This window comes from Phaseolus vulgaris, chromosome 11 (assembly GCF_000499845.2).
Source record: "Phaseolus vulgaris cultivar G19833 chromosome 11, P. vulgaris v2.0, whole genome shotgun sequence".
NCBI lineage: Eukaryota > Viridiplantae > Streptophyta > Magnoliopsida > Fabales > Fabaceae > Phaseolus > Phaseolus vulgaris.
This window is the reverse complement of record NC_023749.2, coordinates 5,536,768-5,554,638: the sequence shown is the minus strand read 5'-3', so window position 1 is coordinate 5,554,638 and position 17,871 is coordinate 5,536,768. Positions and strand designations below refer to the sequence as shown.

Below are 17,871 nucleotides of genomic sequence, written 5' to 3'. Positions count from 1 at the left end.
GTTTTTTTCATGTGCATGATTAGTTTCTGGATTATATAATCTGGAAATCCTTTTTAGCTTACAAATAACATAATTTGAAAGTCTTTTTTTAAATGTGTATCCGAATTACATTATTCGAAAGCTACTCTATGAAGGTGGCACAAGAAGACTAAAAAAGTATTTTTCAAGTTATGAAGATGCAGAAAAAAATAGTCTATGAAACGTCGGACATCCTCAAACCTAATATTAATATATAATAAGAATATAAAATCAACATAAATATCATCCATATTTGAAATAAATTTTCATTATTCATTTTAACCTTACTTTTTTAATTTTAATTTACCTTAATTTAAATAAAATTAATTCCAACATTTTCATACATATTTTAAATTTTAAATAAAGTACTAATTTTAAAATATGAAATATAATAAATTAAAAAGTTGAACTAACCTTACAGATGCAGGGAACTCGACTGTAGTTGCATTGCAGGGGCCAAACTCAATCACAAGTTCACAACTGTAACACCACGGTGATGAATTTTTATATTTTGAAATTGAATTGGGTTTATAAACACATATATTAAACATTTATTCATAAATTGCATAATAATTATTTTCTACGTGTATTATGCTTAAAACTATCGACAGTCAGGTCTTAATTTAATTTGTATGAACTTTTGTAAAAAAAAATTAATAGCAAATATGTATACTCTCTACATGAAATTCAATTAGAATAAATTGGAATTTACCGATTTAGTAAAAAAAGTGTTTAATTTTAGAAACTTATAAATTTTACATTTTCACTAAATTGTTTTATGTGTGTAATTGTTAGATACTCAGTAGTTTTTTAGGTGTGTGTAATACAAATGTTTAAATTTGTAAACATATTAAATGTTTATAAATTTGCACGATAATATTTTTTATATTTGTAATTTTTAAATCTTCAAGACTATCAAATATTATTAAGAAATCTCCGTAATAGAGATTTATTTACAAAATCTACATTTTAATTACTATTTTATTTTATTTTATTTGTTTTTTATACATAAAAATATTTTTTTATTCTTATAACACATTATTTTAAGTATGTTAATATATTTTAAGAACAAGGTCTTTATCAGATGCCCTTTTTATGGCTCGCTAAATAAAAATGTATTAATATATTATTTTACAGGGTAAGAAAATTATAGAAATGTAAAATTTAGTTGGCTCATTTAAAATTTAATTTTTTTTATTTACGTGAATAAATCTTCACATTATTTATAATAAATAAACTAGAGACAATGTGAACAACAATAAAAGTCGAATGTTAAGAGAAAATAAAAACTGGACCTTCCCTGTAGTTTCTTTCCAAAAATTATTTTCAATTTAATTATATTTGGAATTGAAAAAATTCTATTTAAATTTAATTTAGATAACTAGTCAGTACGATTTTTTTTATCAAATTTATCTTACATATATTTAAAAAAATATAATTTATTTAATGTTTTTTATTTATTTTATATCAAATCAAATTTTCCAATCAAGTATTTATAACTTAAGAATTGGGTAGTTAAAATTACATTTTTTTATAAACTTATCAAATGAGGTAAAACTGATGTTGTTGAACTAATTATTTTATCTGTCCTCTCTATTCATATGTCCCTTCCTTTGGTTTCTTAAAATCATGACGAAGAGAAAAAATACAATGAATTGAATTTTCTATCAATTATATAATTTTACATGTTCTTAAAACACACCTCAAAATAAACTTACCTAACAGGTTCCTTTTTTTCCATCTGTAAAAAATAATGTTTTCATCTAATTCTAAAACATTTCTTCAAACTGCACTACAGAAATAACAAACCCAAGAGTCCAGTAACCCTAACTCAAACAACCTGTGTGCAATAACATAGGCAAAACAAAAACAAAAACAAAGTAACATTTTGATAACATAGGAAAAAATACAAAAGCTACTTTTAGTAACCTCTGTTTTGATGTACACTAGGTTACTGAACACAGTACTTATACATGAATTGAACAAAAGTCTCTGATAAACTAATAACTGGAGTTACTAGTGGAAAGACTCAAACATACTTAGAAACCAAAGAGTGTAGTTGCTGCATGTAAAGTAGGAAAGAGGAGGAACAGATTTGACATGTGCAGTGTTAAAAGAAACAATGTGAAAATTAGAATGATGATAGTACTCTCAGTAAGTAACAGTAACAGAGATATATGATAAGAGTTTAACTGAAGTGAAGAAATAGGGTAAAGTGGTGAGAAATTTAGTGTAGTTTGGGATATGTTTTGGTGATGTAGAGAATGTAACAGAGGGAAGTGTGAGTCGGTGACAGGTTCTGGTTTGGAAGAGAACCCAATAAACAAATAAATATAAGGCATTTCTCTTTCCTTGGCAATGGCATTAGTCGGTTATCACTTGGTCAATTACCCCTAATGTTTAGGAAATACATCAAATATATTCAGGATATTTATGAGATTAAACAAATAAATGGGAACTCTTTTTAACCTAAAATACAAAAACAAAAAAGGAAAAATAGAAACCCAATATGTTTAGTTTGGTTTGCTTCCTACCATCAACTGTATTTAATCCTCCTCTAAATGGAACAAAACCCTAAGGGTTCTTGTAAGAACCAATCGCCGCCAGATTGATTTCTCTCACTGTTTCTTTTTTTTGATCTCACTGCACCATCCCTCACTCCTTCTTCTCTCCTGTTCTTTCACACCTTTATTTTATTGTTCTGTATATACTAACCTCTGGGGAATCATGTTCTTCTAGGAATTTCTTTATAATTATGGAAACTAATTCTGGGGAACATAGAGTGAATTTTGCAGTTTGGTTTTGTGTTTGATTATTGGGTTTCAGCTGCGGAGTTGGCTTCGGTGCAGTTTTTACAGAAAGCTTGAATTTTTTTGTTTTGTTTTTCAATTCCTTCCGGTAACTGCCAGTTATAATTTTGTGAAGTTGTTAATATGGAGCGTGGCGGCTTACGTTATGCGGTGGAAAACGTTTGAGCTTTTGGGTTTGTTTAGGTTAGGGTTTGATTTATGGTGGTGGGTGGTGTTATAGTTTAGCTATATGATGAGGTTGATGATCAGATTGGGACTTTGAAAAAATGTTGTCTGAATTGGAAAGAAGACCGATGCTTGGGAGTAACGAGGGTTCTTTTGGAGATGAACTGGAGAAGGAGATAGGGATGTTGCTTCGTGAGCAACGCCGACAAGAGGCTGATGATCGTGAGAGAGAGCTTAATATTTTTAGGAGTGGATCAGCGCCTCCAACTGTGGAGGGTTCTTTAAGTGCTGTAGGAGGGTTGTTTGGTGGCGGTGCTGTTGCCGGTGCTGGTGGTGGTGATGCTGGTGCCTTTTCGGAGTTTCATGGGACTACGGATGTGAATGGGATTGCTTCCGAGGAGGAACTAAGGTCTGATCCAGCTTATCTTTCATACTATTACTCCAATGTGAATTTGAATCCTAGGCTGCCACCTCCTTTGCTGTCAAAGGAGGATTGGAGGTTTCAACAAAGACTTAAAGGTGGTGTTTCAGTTCTGGGTGGAATTGGAGATAGGAGGAAAGTGAACAGGGCTGACGATATTGGTGGTAGATCCTTCTTTTCTACTCCACCGGGTTTTAACATGAGGAAACAAGAGAGTGAAGTGGATAATGAAAAAACAAGAGGTGCTGCGGAGTGGGGTGGTGATGGACTGATTGGCTTGCCCGGAATAGGGCTGAGCAAACAGAAGAGTTTTGCAGAAATTTTCCAGGTGGCTTGCTTCTTCTGTCATTGGTTGACTAATTGATCCCGTGTTGCATCTGTTTGTATTTTTCCTGGATTTTGTAATTTGGTGTTATGTGTTATCTCTGACATGTGATTAATTGATGATGCATATGTTGTGAGGTTGGGTATGATCTCTGGTAGTATATGCTGAGTATAAATTTTTTATATTCTGATGTGTGGTATTGTTCAAAAGTTCTGATTAATGATTGTAATTCTTGAGGGTAGCCAAGTTTGATTAAGGGAATGCTAAATGATGACATGCGTCAGTCGTTGAATTTCGGTTCCTATATTGTTAGTTATAGTGCTCATCGTGATGGAAGATGACAGCATAACACTTTGTGAATTCATAAAAAAAGTGTCATTAGAGTTCTGCCAATCCTTTATCAGTGTCCTCTAGTTGTTATCCTTTTAGTTTTATACTGGTTCTAAGTATTTATACTGATTGTTTAGTTACATCTGGTTGACTTGTTGCTTTTACCATAAAATTTTATTAGGCTCATTAACCACATTTGTGTCTAGTTTTGTAATTTCAGCTATGCATCATACAATACATGTATGCTATAATGCATACTGTAGTGCATACATAGTGTATCTCTGTCTGCACTGTAAACTGTAGTACTATATTGTCAACTGTAGCATGTCTGGGGTTGAGATACTTTACAGTCTCCAGTCAGTTGATCACATGATGTCACATCATTGCTATTAAAATTTAATTTATTGTATAAAATATATTAAATATAGTGTTTTAATCGAAGTGACTGCTAGATTTTCCGTTATAACGGATTCATGCCCATCAGCCTGTTAGTTCAGCAAATCTTCTAAAGTACACGAACACCTTATGTAACTGCACTACCTATTTCTGTTTCTGTTTCAACCAAATTTGTGGAGAGTCTTTCTTGCTCTTGTGAGCCCTTCTTTTCTCTGACATACTGTCGTCAACAATGCTTCATGCTTCTGCACCAGTTACATTTTCTTCCTCAAGCTTGTCTTGGCTTACACCCGTTAATTTTGAAAAATCAATATATTACCCGAGTATTGAAGTGACTCGTGTTGATTTTGATCTTGAAGTCTGTGATTTTTGGTATAACTTAGAATATATTGTATATTCAGATAATTATTTGTATGCCTTTAAATTTTAAAAGATTTTATGTAGCAATATCTGTTTTTCTTGATAATATCAATTGTTGACATTTCTGTAGTGAATTTATATTATTTTTTCTTTGATATCTTTCTTGGGCTTTTTTTTTTCATATCCTTTTTTCTTCTGCTCGTCATTTACAAACAGTAATTGTGCAGGATGATTTGGTACGTAATACCTCTGTCACAGGCCCTCCTTCTCGTCCAGCCAGTCGAAATGCATTTGATGACAATGATATCATTAGTTCTGCTGAAGCAGAGTTAGCTCATGTGCGCCGTGAGTCCACAACAACTGATGCACTGAGGTCAGGATCAAATATTCAAGGATCATCTGTATCCCAAAATACTGGCTTGCCAGCTTCATATTCTTATGCTGCTGCGGTTGGATCTTCCATGTCAAGAAGCACTACTCCTGATCCACAGCTTGTTGCTAGGGCTCCCAGTCCCTGCATCACACCTATTGGTGGTGGCAGAGCTACACCTTCTGACAAGAGAATTATTGCGAGTCCAGATGGATTTAATAGTGTTTCATCTGGCATCAATGAGTCATCAGATCTTGTGGCAGCATTGTCAGTGATGAACTTGTCTGCAGATGACATATTAGATAGTGATAACCGTTTGCCATCACAGGTTGAATCAGATGTTGATAATCACCAGAGATATCATTTTGGTAGGCAAGGTGGTCAAGATCACGGGAAGCAACATGCTTATTTAAAGAAATCTGAATCAGCTCACTTGCAAAACTCAAGTAAGAGCAGGGATGGTTCTGATCTTAGTAATGCATCCTTGGATCGGCAGGTTGAGCTACAAAAGTCTAATGTTCCTTCCAATAATCCATATTTCAAAACATCTCCTACCTCCCATTTTATTAGAGGAGGTAATTTCCCACCTCAGTACCAGACTATAGATGGTTCAAATTCATCGTATACTAACTATGATCTGAGTGGGTACGCCGGGAATCCAGCATTGGCATCCTTGATGACTAACCAACTTGGCACTGGTAATCTTCCACCCTTGTTTGAAAATGTTGCTGCAGCATCTGCAATAGCAGCCCCTGGAATGGATTCAAGAATTCTTGGAGGTGGTTTGGCATCTCGTGCTGCTGCTCCATCTGATGTGCATAATCTTGGTAGGATGGGAAATCAAATTCCGGGTAGTGCTCTTCAGGCCCCTTTTGTTGATCCTATGTATCTTCAGTACCTGAGGACATCTGAGTATGCAGCACAACTTGGTGCTCTTAGTGACCCCTCTGTCGACAGGAACTACTTGGGCAATTCGTACATGAGTTTACTTGAGCTCCAGAAAGCTTATCTTGGGTCTATGCTCTCACCTCAGAAATCTCAATACAATGTACCACTGGGTGGTAAATCAGGCAGCTCCACTCCTCATAATTATTATGGAAATCCTGCTTATGGTGTTGGGCTGTCTTATCCAGGAAGTCCAATGGCAAACTCTGTTGTATCCACCACCCCTGTAGGATCTGGAAGTCCTGTTAGGCACAATGAACTGAATATGCGTTTTGCTTCTGGAATGAGGAATTTAGCTGGGGTAATGGGACCTTGGCATGTAGATACTGGGAACATTGATGAAAGCTTTGCTTCTTCTCTGTTGGAGGAGTTTAAAGGCAATAAAACAAAGTGTTTTGAGCTTTCTGAAATTGCTGGTCATGTTGTTGAATTCAGGTATTTTTTTCCTATTGATCTTATGGATTATTTTTTTGCCATCCTGACAAAACAATTTTGATTAATTTATGATCATTGGCAGTGCGGATCAATATGGGAGCCGATTTATTCAACAAAAGCTTGAAACGGCCTCTACAGAAGAAAAGAACATGGTTTATCAGGAAATCATGCCACATGCCCTTGCTTTGATGACTGATGTCTTTGGTAATTATGTGGTTCAAAAGGTAATTACTCCTAATTTAATATTTTCTTTCATGAATCTTGTTTGAGCAATAGTTGGTAATGTTATATGGTATATTGTAGTTTTTTGAGCATGGACTTGCAGCCCAGAGAAGAGAGTTGGCCAACAAACTTCTTGGCCATGTGCTGACACTTAGCCTTCAAATGTATGGTTGCCGGGTCATCCAGAAGGTATGTGCAATATCAGATGGCATTAGTTGATGGGTATATATGTTTTGCTGCCTATTTAATATTCTGAGCATGTTATCAATTTTCTTTTGTGCTTCAATTTTTTATACCACTTTAGGCCATCGAAGTTGTTGATCTAGATCAGAAGATAGAGATGGTGCTAGAGCTTGATGGTAATGTCATGCGCTGTGTACGTGATCAAAACGGTAATCATGTCATTCAGAAATGTATTGAATGTGTCCCTGAAGATGCAATCAATTTTATTGTCTCAACATTTTTTGATCAAGTTGTGACCCTCTCAACCCATCCATATGGTTGCCGGGTTATACAGGTAAGGTATCTTCACTGGTTATGTCCACTCTTATTACGTTACCAAAGATCATTTGTCTCATAATATTGAGTTCAACACGACAGAGAGTTCTGGAACATTGCGAAGATCTCACAACACAGCAGAAAGTTATGGATGAAATTTTAGGAGCAGTTAGCATGTTAGCTCAGGATCAGTATGGGAACTACGTTGTACAGGTTTATAATTTTTCGGACTAGACAATTTTAAAAAGTGTTGCTTATTGACATAGTTGTGAAAGTGTGTTTTTATAATGTTTGTTGGGTTTACTTGAGCATGGCTGCAAGGCTGTCATCAAGCTTTTTCTGAGAAATAGTTATGGCAATTGTTTTCTTTTTTGGACCTTGATTGACTGTTGTCCTAACAATTCCTCTTGTCACAATGTGTTTTGAAACTATTCTCCTTTATGTTTATTTTTTAACTGCAAATTTGTTAATTGACAATGAAAAGTGAATGTCTTCTATTTTGGCAGGCTTCTAGTCTTCACACAGTGTTATCGTTATCAACCAATGATACTGTGAAACTTTCCAACTAAATTTATTTTTCTTTTTTATGATTTCCAACTGAGTTTATTGTGCATGTCTTTGGAACTCATATAATACTTAAGTGACAATTGTTTGTATTTTAATTCCTTTTTTTAAACTGTTACTTTATGTTATAGCTTGCTGCCGTATTCATTTTATGCTTTTAAAATGACATCAAGGTTGGTTCTTTCACGTTTGATAGATGCTTATGGTCCCTCCCTACTGACTAATATTACTTTACCTCTAAAATGTGCTACTGTTTAATAAATAAGTGGGTTGATTTTTACGTTTTTGCTTTCTTTTCTCTTTGATAACAGCATGTTCTAGAGCATGGGAAGCCTCATGAGCGTTCTTCTATAATAAAGGAATTAGCAGGCAAGATTGTTCAAATGAGTCAACAGAAGTTTGCGTCCAATGTTGTGGAAAAATGTTTGACCTTTGGAGGTCCTCTTGAGCGCCAATTACTAGTGCATGAGATGCTTGGCTCCACAGATGAAAATGAGCCTCTTCAGGTTTGTTGAACTTTCTCTTTCTAATATACGTGGCTCTACCACTATTTGATGCAAAATTACAAGGAATCGCTAATGCATCCTGTTAGGAGCAGTGTAGCCTACTTTTAAGTTCAATACCATGATAAGTGATCGGAAGTTATTTTCATGATTTCTAATGCAATTGCATGAACTCAGCTCACGACTTCTGTAGAACTCTTTTCTATCCAATGTCTCCTCCATGTGATTGACCATAAATTTCTCACATTTCCAGTCTTGAACTTTGGTCAAACTGTTTCAGTTATGGGAGAAGGCTATATCTCCTCAATAATTCTTTCAATAAAATTGTTATTTGTCGGTGTTGTGAAGGCTTTAGCTAATTCTCACTACCTGTCTTACTGAAATTCATAATTGTTTGTTGCATGATGAGACTCTTTCCTCTTCCCAGTTTTGCAAAATTCTAAATGAGATTCCTCCATATACAGGCCATGATGAAAGATCAGTTTGCAAATTACGTTGTACAAAAGGTGCTGGAAACATGTGATGATCAGCAGCGTGAACTGATTCTTTCACGAATTAAGGTTCATTTAAATGCATTGAAGAAGTACACCTATGGAAAGCACATCGTTGCACGTGTAGAAAAACTTGTTGCTGCTGGAGGTACTCACGTTTTTGCCTTGCTCACATTTTTGCATTTACCATCCGTTTGTACATCTTAGAGGAGCACTTTCATCTGAAATCGGGCTCCCACATGTTACATGCATACACGAGATACATGCATGAAGACCAAGACATTGTGCTGGTTTAATATGAATGCTATTTTTATGATGTGTTGAGGTATTACATGGTTTCTGAAAGGTTGTGTATGATTTGTTGCAGAAAGGAGAATTGCTGCTCAGTCTCCCCAACCTGCTTAGGTGGCTTAGAAAAATAATATTGTACAGCTAACTGAGGCTAGTGTGAGCTGCTGCTGCTTCTTCTTCTTCCTTTTTCCAAATGAAGAGGTTATGATTCCTGTCTGTGAAGATGGGTTGTAGCCAGTTGGAAATAAAGTTGTCGGTGTACTGCAGAACTGTACATTTTGTAGCTTTAAGTTTATACAAAGAATTTAAGCGAGAAGAGGCTGAACAGATGTTTTAATGCACCTGAGGCCCCTGCAGAGGAGATAAAATGAAATATGACTATACAAGCCTTTTTATGGTGTAAAGATTATAAAATGGTGAGGTAGTTTCTAAGTGGACGTGACTGTACAAAATGATGCCATGTCGAGACGTTCTTGTGTAGACGAGGACAACCTTTTTTTTTCTTCTCTTTTGGTCATGTATGGTTATTGACTTCCTTTCCCTTTTCAAGAGTATAAGTTTTGTTGCAAGTTGTTTACCTTTCCCTTTTCTTCTGTGATAGCGATAATAAGTCCTCATTGTTTATATTTTTATTCAATTACGTCTAAAATGGGAAAAGAAATGAGCACTTGCATAAAGGATCTCCAAAAGGATAAACATTCGCAAGAAAGGAGTGTTATAAAATGATTATATTATTATTCAAGTACTTTTAAACACTCTTAAGTGCGTTTTCAACGTTCCTGGTGTAAGTTAATCATCTATTTTAAGCTCCTTTTTAGGTAAAATTTAAGTGCGTCTCTGCTTTCTTCTGGTGTAATTTTTCTATAAAAAATTAAGAGTTGGTTAGTGAGGTTTTAGTTTTTAATGAAACACGTTGAAAGCAATTAAGGTGAGTTTTATTTTACATATAATAGCAGGCTTGGTTTGAACACGGTATGTTTAGTGTATTTTATTGACCTTTTATTCTATATTCCAACATTTTACAAATTAAACTTGTAAAAAATCAAATTATAATATATCCACTAATCTCAACTTTCTTAAGTTGTTTGTAGTATTGTCTCTTATACTTGAAGAAATTATGTTAGATGAGATTGTTATGTGTTTATAATCTTAATTACCTTCTGTTTGGTATATGATCAAGGATATTTAAGTTAAAACATAATCAAAGAATTTAATTTAAAACAGTTAGCTAAAATTAATTTGTAATATGTAAAGATAAGGTTGGAACATGGTGATACGAAATAATATATATTATAACATTTTAGTAAATGTCAAAGTTTTATTCTAGTAGTTAAAATTATAATAAAGAGAAATATTATATTATTTATTATTTCAAATAACAAAAAGTTTGGTTATTATAATTTTAATTAAATTATTGAGCAATCTTTTATGATGTTAACTTTAAAATAAAGAAGAATAAATTTCAGTCTTAGTATGATAATTGAGAGTTTATTGTATTTAATGATAGACATTGTTTATGTAGTAAGTAGATACATTCAATGTCTTAGTCATGATCGTTATGATGTACTTAAGGGATACAATAGAGTATGTCACTGAATACAGTGGATTTCTTGTTGTGCTAAAAGGGTGGTAACCGGATTTTTAATTTAGATGAAACAAAATTCCGTTAGAAAATTGAGTGGTTGAAAATTTTCTTAGCAAACATTCCGTTAGAAATTAATTTTATCTGTATCAGTGCATAATGATTGACAATCAGCAATAACTATGGTTAAACATAAAACTTACTATGAAGAGAAGAGATATATACAATTCAAATATAATTTGGTGAAGCAGCAGCTAAAGAGTATGTTAAGTCAAAACGTAATCTAGTGGATCCTGACAAAACCTATGATTGAAAATCCCATGAATAAGGTTCATATAGGTAAAAATAAGTCTCTTATTAGTGTTGCTAAAATTAATTTAAGATCAATTTTGTCATTCGTGTGAAAGTGTTAGATATTGCATTATTGAGAGGATACATATTGTAACTAAAATTTCATGAGGCATAAGAATTTTAGTTTTAAACAAAGTTTTTAATAATTTTTATATCTTTTACGGGTATTATATGATTTGCAGCATACATTTAACGAGGTCATCTATACAAGTGAAGCCGTTTGCATGAGTTCTTAGCAAAATCTTTAGAGCACTCATTAATGTCGAATGTACGGGACCTGGTAAGTGCAATACAACTATAACATAAAGAATTGTGGGGTGTATTGTAATTGATAGACTGTTAACACATACTAAGTGTCTTGGTTCATATATCTTTTTATATTAAGTTCATCAATTTAGGATTGGTTCATATAGTTTGTTATACTAACTCTAACGCATTACATCTTATATGAATCTATGATTTTATTCTTTCTTTTAACATTTGGTATATGTGGGGAATTGTTGTAAATTCGAACAAAAATATTGCAAGAGGTTAGGGTTTAGGTTAAAGAAGTTGTCAAAGATCTCAGAACGATGTGAAACGTTGCAGAGGAGACTGGATGTACTCCAAAAATGGCACGCGTGACTATTTTTCTCAAATGCGTCTAGGTTTAGTGTCATGAGATACACTTAGGCTCGATGTTGTCACGGTCAAAAAGTTACACACATATTTTGGTTTTTTTTTTTTTTCTTCTTTCTGTTGGTTTGATTTCTCCTTATACATTATAAATAGGTGTCTCTAGTTTGCTCTATAAACACACATCTTTAACCTTTTTTTTTTTTTTTCTCTTTTTCACTTCTTATTTCTCTTTCTCTTTATTTTCATAGTCCTGTAATCTTTTACTCTTAGAAGTTTAGTGTTTATTCGTTAGTTGTCAGATACTCCATTTTATTTAAGAAATTTTTGTTGTACATTGAAAGATTTGTACAACACATCACGAAGTGATAAGTCTTTAAAAGAATATTTTTTTCATATATCAGATGATTTGAATAAATTATGATATAATGAGATTGTTATGTGTTTATGATCTTAATTACCTTTTATTTGGTATATAATCAAAGATATTTAATTTAAAACAATTATCTATGTGCTATGTAAAGAGGGGTTGAAACATGGTGATCCAAAATAATATATAGTATAACATTTCCTAAAAGTCATATACACTAGTAATCTAGTAGGAGAAATTGTTAGATGTGGTTCTCTTTACCGTCCGAAATTGTACTCCACCGTAGATCTTCTCTTGATGGAATATTTAAGATATAGTATCACATTAAAACTTCGCATCCTATTCCCGTCAAGTAAAAGATTTGAAATTATTTCTGTTACTTATTTTATTTGTGGCAGTTGCATCTTCCACGCACATCAAATAAACAACGTTATCTACTATTTCTTATCTCTTTTTTTATTTTTTATTTTAATAGTTTTATAATGGCCTTACCAGGTGGCACAAGCCAAGTTGCACATACAATAATGCAACTCTTCCCACCAATTTCCCTCGTCACTCTCAAAATATTAATATATTAATTCATGTCTCAAAAGTATTACTGTAATATTTTTTTTATAATAACAGCATTATTTATTTTTACATCTATTAAAAATGAATTCTAAGTTTAAGTAGTTAATCGGTTTGGACATCTTTTTTGGATGAGGAGTTCCTTTGGAGTAAATTCGTTTGGTGTCTTCAAAAAATTATTGTTATTTATAAATTTTTTCATGGATGACTCCTTATAGATCAACATATTCAAAATAAAGGTTTGTATATTTGTTTTATGGGTACGCTTTGTAAAAAACACAAAAATTCTATTCAGTATTTATTTTTTGAATGTTCTAATGTTTTGCGTATTTAGAGTTGAGTTTGATGAAATATTTATCTTAATTACTTTGGGAAAATCAGGTTCAGGTTACTCATATTTTTCGTGAAGGAAATGCATGTGCTGATGGGTTGACTAATTTAAGATTTATTCATAGAGAATCTTTTCATTAATATAATAAACTATCATCTAGTCTGTTTTTAAAATTCTTTATAAATAAATATAATGTACGTTTTTGTTAACATACTAATTTTTGATCTAGTCTTCCATATTTTTATATTTTTTTTTATGTGATGAAAAATTATTATTGTTATTTTACATTCTCTCATATTTTTATATATTTTTTTAATAATATTTTTTATGTGATGAAAAATGATTATTGTTATTTGAAATGTAAAATGGAAAAAGAAAATTTCTTATATTTTTCAATATATATTTTTATTTTCGTAATTAGAATTCTAAGAAAAGTGGTTTAGCAACGTGCTTAAAAGGCTGGGGAGCTGTCCCCGTCGTGGATCGATCATTGGATGGACGTCCCATGATTCTCAATCCGTTTGATCCATTTCATCATAGGAAAAAGCGCGTTCCGAAAAATCAAAACCAATCACCACCGTTGAATCACCTTCATTGTAGAAAAAAGCGCGTCTGAAAAAAAATCAAAACCGATCGCACCGTTCGTTGAATCACCCTTCCAGCTGTTTGCCACCACGCTTTTGGAAACTTTACGCATTCTCATTCTCATTTGCCAAAAAAGAAAAAAAAGCTCATACACCCAATTACTTTTTTGACGTGACATGTTCTCAATGGGACAAAACTTTGCTATGCAATGCTTTTTTTTATTATTTAGACAAGGAAAGTAAAAATATTTATTACATTAAATTAATTACCATGATTATATTAAATATATGTATAATTTGTTCTGTATGTTAAATATTATTGAAAGCCCTTGTTTTCATGTATATATAGTTAATTCTTTAAATACATTGATTAAGATTTAAACTTAAGTGGCTTGTAATGTAATTAAGAGCCTATTTAACCTTAATTTTGTTATACTATCTTTAAAATATTTTAAATTTAATACATAAAAAAAAAATTAGTCAACTAATATATTATCAACATGATTGTTGGAAAGCGCATAATATCATATGTGAAAAGAAACTCAATTTTCTAATTGTTATACTCAATATAAACTTGTATTCATGTTTAAGGTCATAAATTTAAGATTGAAATTTTATAAAAAAAATCATTAAAAAATGATAATATAATATAAATTTTTGAAACATAGAATCTTAAGTAAAATACTAAATCATAAGAATATTTATTATTTTTATTTTGAAATCATCTTTTCTATTAAAAAGTAAATAACCAGTATTAAAATGTGAGTGTAAACTTTGAAGTAAAAGCTATAATGAAATTTTAAATTGATAGAGAAAAAATAAAACCTAAAAAAAGGTAAATTAAAATTTCATTAAATAATCTTTATATTGAAAAGACCTACAAGTAAAATACTCTTATAAAGACAGTTCTTTGAAGATTATTTTATAAAGTGCATCTTTTTTTAATTTGCATCGCTTCAGATTTTTAGTTAAAGTCGGTTCTTTGTTTTTGTTTTTTTTTTTGTCTCTATATTTAAGGGTGTGGATAAGGCAAAGGTCCATCTCATGCGTTAACTTCAATTAGTGTATTAGGTCCAATTTTAATTCAGGTTTATATTTTAGATAAGTGTTAATAAAAAAATTTAACAGAATCAAAAGTTATAACAAGTGGATAACTTTAAAGTTTGTTTGCAATAAATAAATATTTTACAGAAAAAAACAGTGTACACATTTCCTATATAAAAAGTAAGTTGTCATATATAAATATTTTAAAGAAAAAAGGTATCATATTATTATTGTTATTGATATTGGTGTGTATAAGTTTATTAAGTATAATGTGGTAAAATAGAGAAGAAATGAATAATATTTATTTATATATGAATGGAGAATGCGTGGGTTGGGTTGTGAGTGGTGGGAGGGGCACGTGTGTGTGGTTGATTTGAAGGGAGGTTAAATCTTAATAATAAAAATAATAATAAAAGAGAAAAGATATTTAGAGGATCAAAAATATCTGGCTAAGTCGTCCACGGTGGCACCAAACGAACACCCATCTGGAATAAGATATTGCACTTTTTCTCTCCTTTTCAGAATTTCATCAAATTAAAAATCTGAAAAAAATTAGCAGCATTATTTCATTCATCTTTATCATAATTTATTCATTATCCCTCCTCCTCCCCCTCACTTTCCCTGTCGCCACCACACACGGCGGAATCTGCCAAATATCTTCAGACAATTGCAACGATTTTTCTTTTTTCCTTTTTTTTCCAGAATCTTCTATTGTCTATCTATTATCCAATTCTATCCTCTCACTTTTTTTTCACTCTTTGGATCCAAATCCAATACACTTTTTGGGTTTCAGAGACAGATATTTATATATCTGTGTTTGTGTTTGGGTTGGGGAGATAGAGTGTGTCAGAGGCGGTTAAATTTGTTTTGACGGTTACAACTAACTGAATGGGCGAAGAGGTGAAGACGAGCGAGTACGACGAAGAGCGCGTAATGGAGTGGGAGGTGGGTCTCCCCACTGCCAACGATCTCACCCCTCTCTCTCAGCCGCTGATTCCGCCGGAGCTTGCCAACGCCTTCAGCATATCGCCGGAGCCCCACCGCACCACCCTAGACGTCAACCGCGCCTCGCGCAACACGCTCTCTACGATCCGCGGCGGCGGGAGTGTGCACCAGGCCTTCTCCTCCTCCAACAATCACCACCACGAGGAGGAGGAGGAGGACGAGGACGAGGACACCGATCGCGACGGCTCGGGGTCCGATTCCCGGAAGCATCGGAAGATCGAGTGCGTGGCGGAGGAGGCGGACTCGGCTGTGCGGACTGAGAACTCGGCGGAGCGGACGGCGGTGAAGCGGCCGCGGCTGGTGTGGACCCCGCAGCTGCACAAGCGGTTCGTGGACGTGGTGGCGCACCTTGGGATCAAGAACGCGGTGCCGAAGACGATTATGCAGTTGATGAACGTGGAAGGGTTGACCCGGGAGAATGTGGCGAGCCATCTTCAGAAGTATCGGCTTTACCTGAAGCGGATGCAGGGTCTCTCCAACGAAGGTCCTTCTTCATCGGATCAGTTATTTGCTTCCACACCTGTGCCTCAGAGTTTGCACGACTCAGCTCCTCCCAGTGCCCATTCCCATGGTCACTCCCATGGCCATGCCAGTGCTCATCTCCCTGTTCCCATGATGTCCATGCCCTATCCCCCTCCCATGATGTCCATGCCTGTCCTCGGCATGCCCCATGCCCATGGTCACATGGGCATCACTATGCCTACTTCTTCCGCCACCTCAGCTTACCATCCTTACAACATGCTGCACCAAAGGGATTGGACTCACCTTGCTCCCAGTGATAAATGAACCTCTAAGGTCAGCCATCACCATCATATTCTAGGTCAATTGATTGATTTTTCAATACTCTTTATGGAACATGTTATGTGTTTAAATTGCATCTTGCTTGAGAGCAAATTGAATACTCTGTTTTCTATGTGGCTTGTTAATTATATTAGAACTTGGCAATAAGAGTGTTTGTTTGTTTATGTGTTCTATGGAGGTACTGAATCTCTATGACATCAACTTTAAAGCAAATGATTGATCGATGGCTCTCACTCCATGGAGAAATTATTATATGTTCTAGAACTACTTGTTAGAGAAATTATTATTACATGATCTAAGACTACTATGATCTTTAGATGATCTGCACATGACTAAGTTTATTAACTCTTTTTCATTAATTGAAATGTTCAGTTACGTGTAACGTAGAGATTAGTTGAAACCACAGAATTTAGTAGTTCTGGATCATGTAATAATTCTCCTCACAAATTGGCCATGACAAATTTGTTGAAATATGAACTAGCTTTATGGTGTTTGAACCGATTTTTTAGAGTAGTAATATGTGTACTGTTTAATGTGGGAAGTATTATTCGTTGGATCTTCGTGTGATACTTTCTTTTTCGTTTAGGAGGTTTGATGTGCATATCTTCATTTCAATTTATATTGCACTGCTTAGATTCTACGACATTCTCAGTTGTTGTTGGTGAATGATTGCATTTTTAATGCCATCAAATTTGCTTTTATGGCAGTGAAAATATACTTATGAATTTTCTTTTTGTAGATTGGACCGCTTGATTTTTTCTTGTAGCTTTCTAAGAAGGGGTATAGCTGCATTGACGCTTACCCTGTAATTCATACAAATGGAATATTGAGGAAGTAAATGAAGAATACTATACGGTGCTAGATTACAATCTGAGTCAGTAGTGTGTACCTTGTGCGCAGATTTGCAAACTTCTTGGCACGCATATCTAATTCCTGTCACCTAATTATATGACGAGAATTCTGGCTTATTTCTTCTGGCCTTCCTAGGCAGCTGTTTCTAAAGTAAATTCTTAACTAGTTCTCTCATTCATAAATTATAGGTTCTATTATATTGTGTAATCCTGAATGTTTTAAATCTCTTTTTCAGAACCACTGAATAAAAGAGACTGAACAACAGACAGCAAACATTTATACCATGATTTGGCATTAAATGTTTTTTCTTTATCTTAAAGCTCATGATATCATTATTTCGTTTGATAGAGATGTTTCATTTTCTTAAATTGGGTGGTGAGGTTTCTATGTTAAATGGGCACTGGGAATAGAACGGGGATTTGTACCTTGTATATACAGAGGCAGAACACACACATCCCAACCTGGAGAATTCTTGTTTAACCCATAACACAATTCACTTCTTGGGCACTGCTGTCTTTTTGGTGGTATGATCAAACGTTTACCATCTATGGTTTAATCGATTAAAAGATTACGAGTAAGGCACAAGTCTATTTTGAGCAAAATAAATAGGTGTTTTGAGAAGAAG

At 33.7% G+C, this 17,871-nt stretch overlaps 2 protein-coding genes across 3 annotated transcripts; both read left to right on the top strand.

The window, feature by feature from the left end:
• Nucleotides 1-2,226: 2,226 nt before the first annotated feature.
• LOC137820997 (pumilio homolog 2-like) lies at nt 2,227-9,713 on the top strand. Its single transcript, XM_068625384.1, has 9 exons — nt 2,227-3,742; nt 5,053-6,575; nt 6,658-6,799; nt 6,879-6,986; nt 7,102-7,314; nt 7,398-7,508; nt 8,171-8,365; nt 8,827-9,001; nt 9,221-9,713. The coding sequence occupies exons 1-9, from the start codon at nt 3,095-3,097 to the stop codon at nt 9,256-9,258; spliced, it is 3,153 nt and encodes a 1,050-aa protein (XP_068481485.1). The 5' UTR covers nt 2,227-3,094; the 3' UTR covers nt 9,259-9,713.
• Nucleotides 9,714-15,044: 5,331 nt separating this feature from the next.
• Nucleotides 15,045-17,558, top strand: LOC137829029 (transcription factor PCL1-like). Of its 2 annotated transcripts, XR_011084006.1 has the most exons (3): nt 15,045-16,388; nt 17,134-17,396; nt 17,482-17,558. XR_011084006.1 is itself a non-coding variant. In XM_068635828.1 (2 exons), the coding sequence occupies exon 1, from the start codon at nt 15,477-15,479 to the stop codon at nt 16,377-16,379; it is 903 nt and encodes a 300-aa protein (XP_068491929.1). In that variant the 5' UTR covers nt 15,045-15,476; the 3' UTR covers nt 16,380-16,388; nt 17,134-17,558. The 2 variants fall into 2 exon arrangements, 1 of the variants encoding a protein (XP_068491929.1); XM_068635828.1 differs by having other exon boundaries at nt 17,134-17,558.
• Nucleotides 17,559-17,871: the final 313 nt, after the last annotated feature.

Excerpts from the sequence above, each read along its gene's own strand:
- LOC137820997 (XM_068625384.1), top strand. The coding sequence starts at position 3,095 with ATGTTGTCTGAATTGGAAAGAAGACCGATGCTTGGGAGTAACGAGGGT. Across the intron at positions 6,987-7,101 it reads GTTGCCGGGTCATCCAGAAG|GCCATCGAAGTTGTTGATCT; the intron begins GTATGTGCAATA and ends ATACCACTTTAG. Across the intron at positions 8,366-8,826 it reads ATGAAAATGAGCCTCTTCAG|GCCATGATGAAAGATCAGTT; the intron begins GTTTGTTGAACT and ends CTCCATATACAG.
- LOC137829029 (XM_068635828.1), top strand. The coding sequence starts at position 15,477 with ATGGGCGAAGAGGTGAAGACGAGCGAGTACGACGAAGAGCGCGTAATG.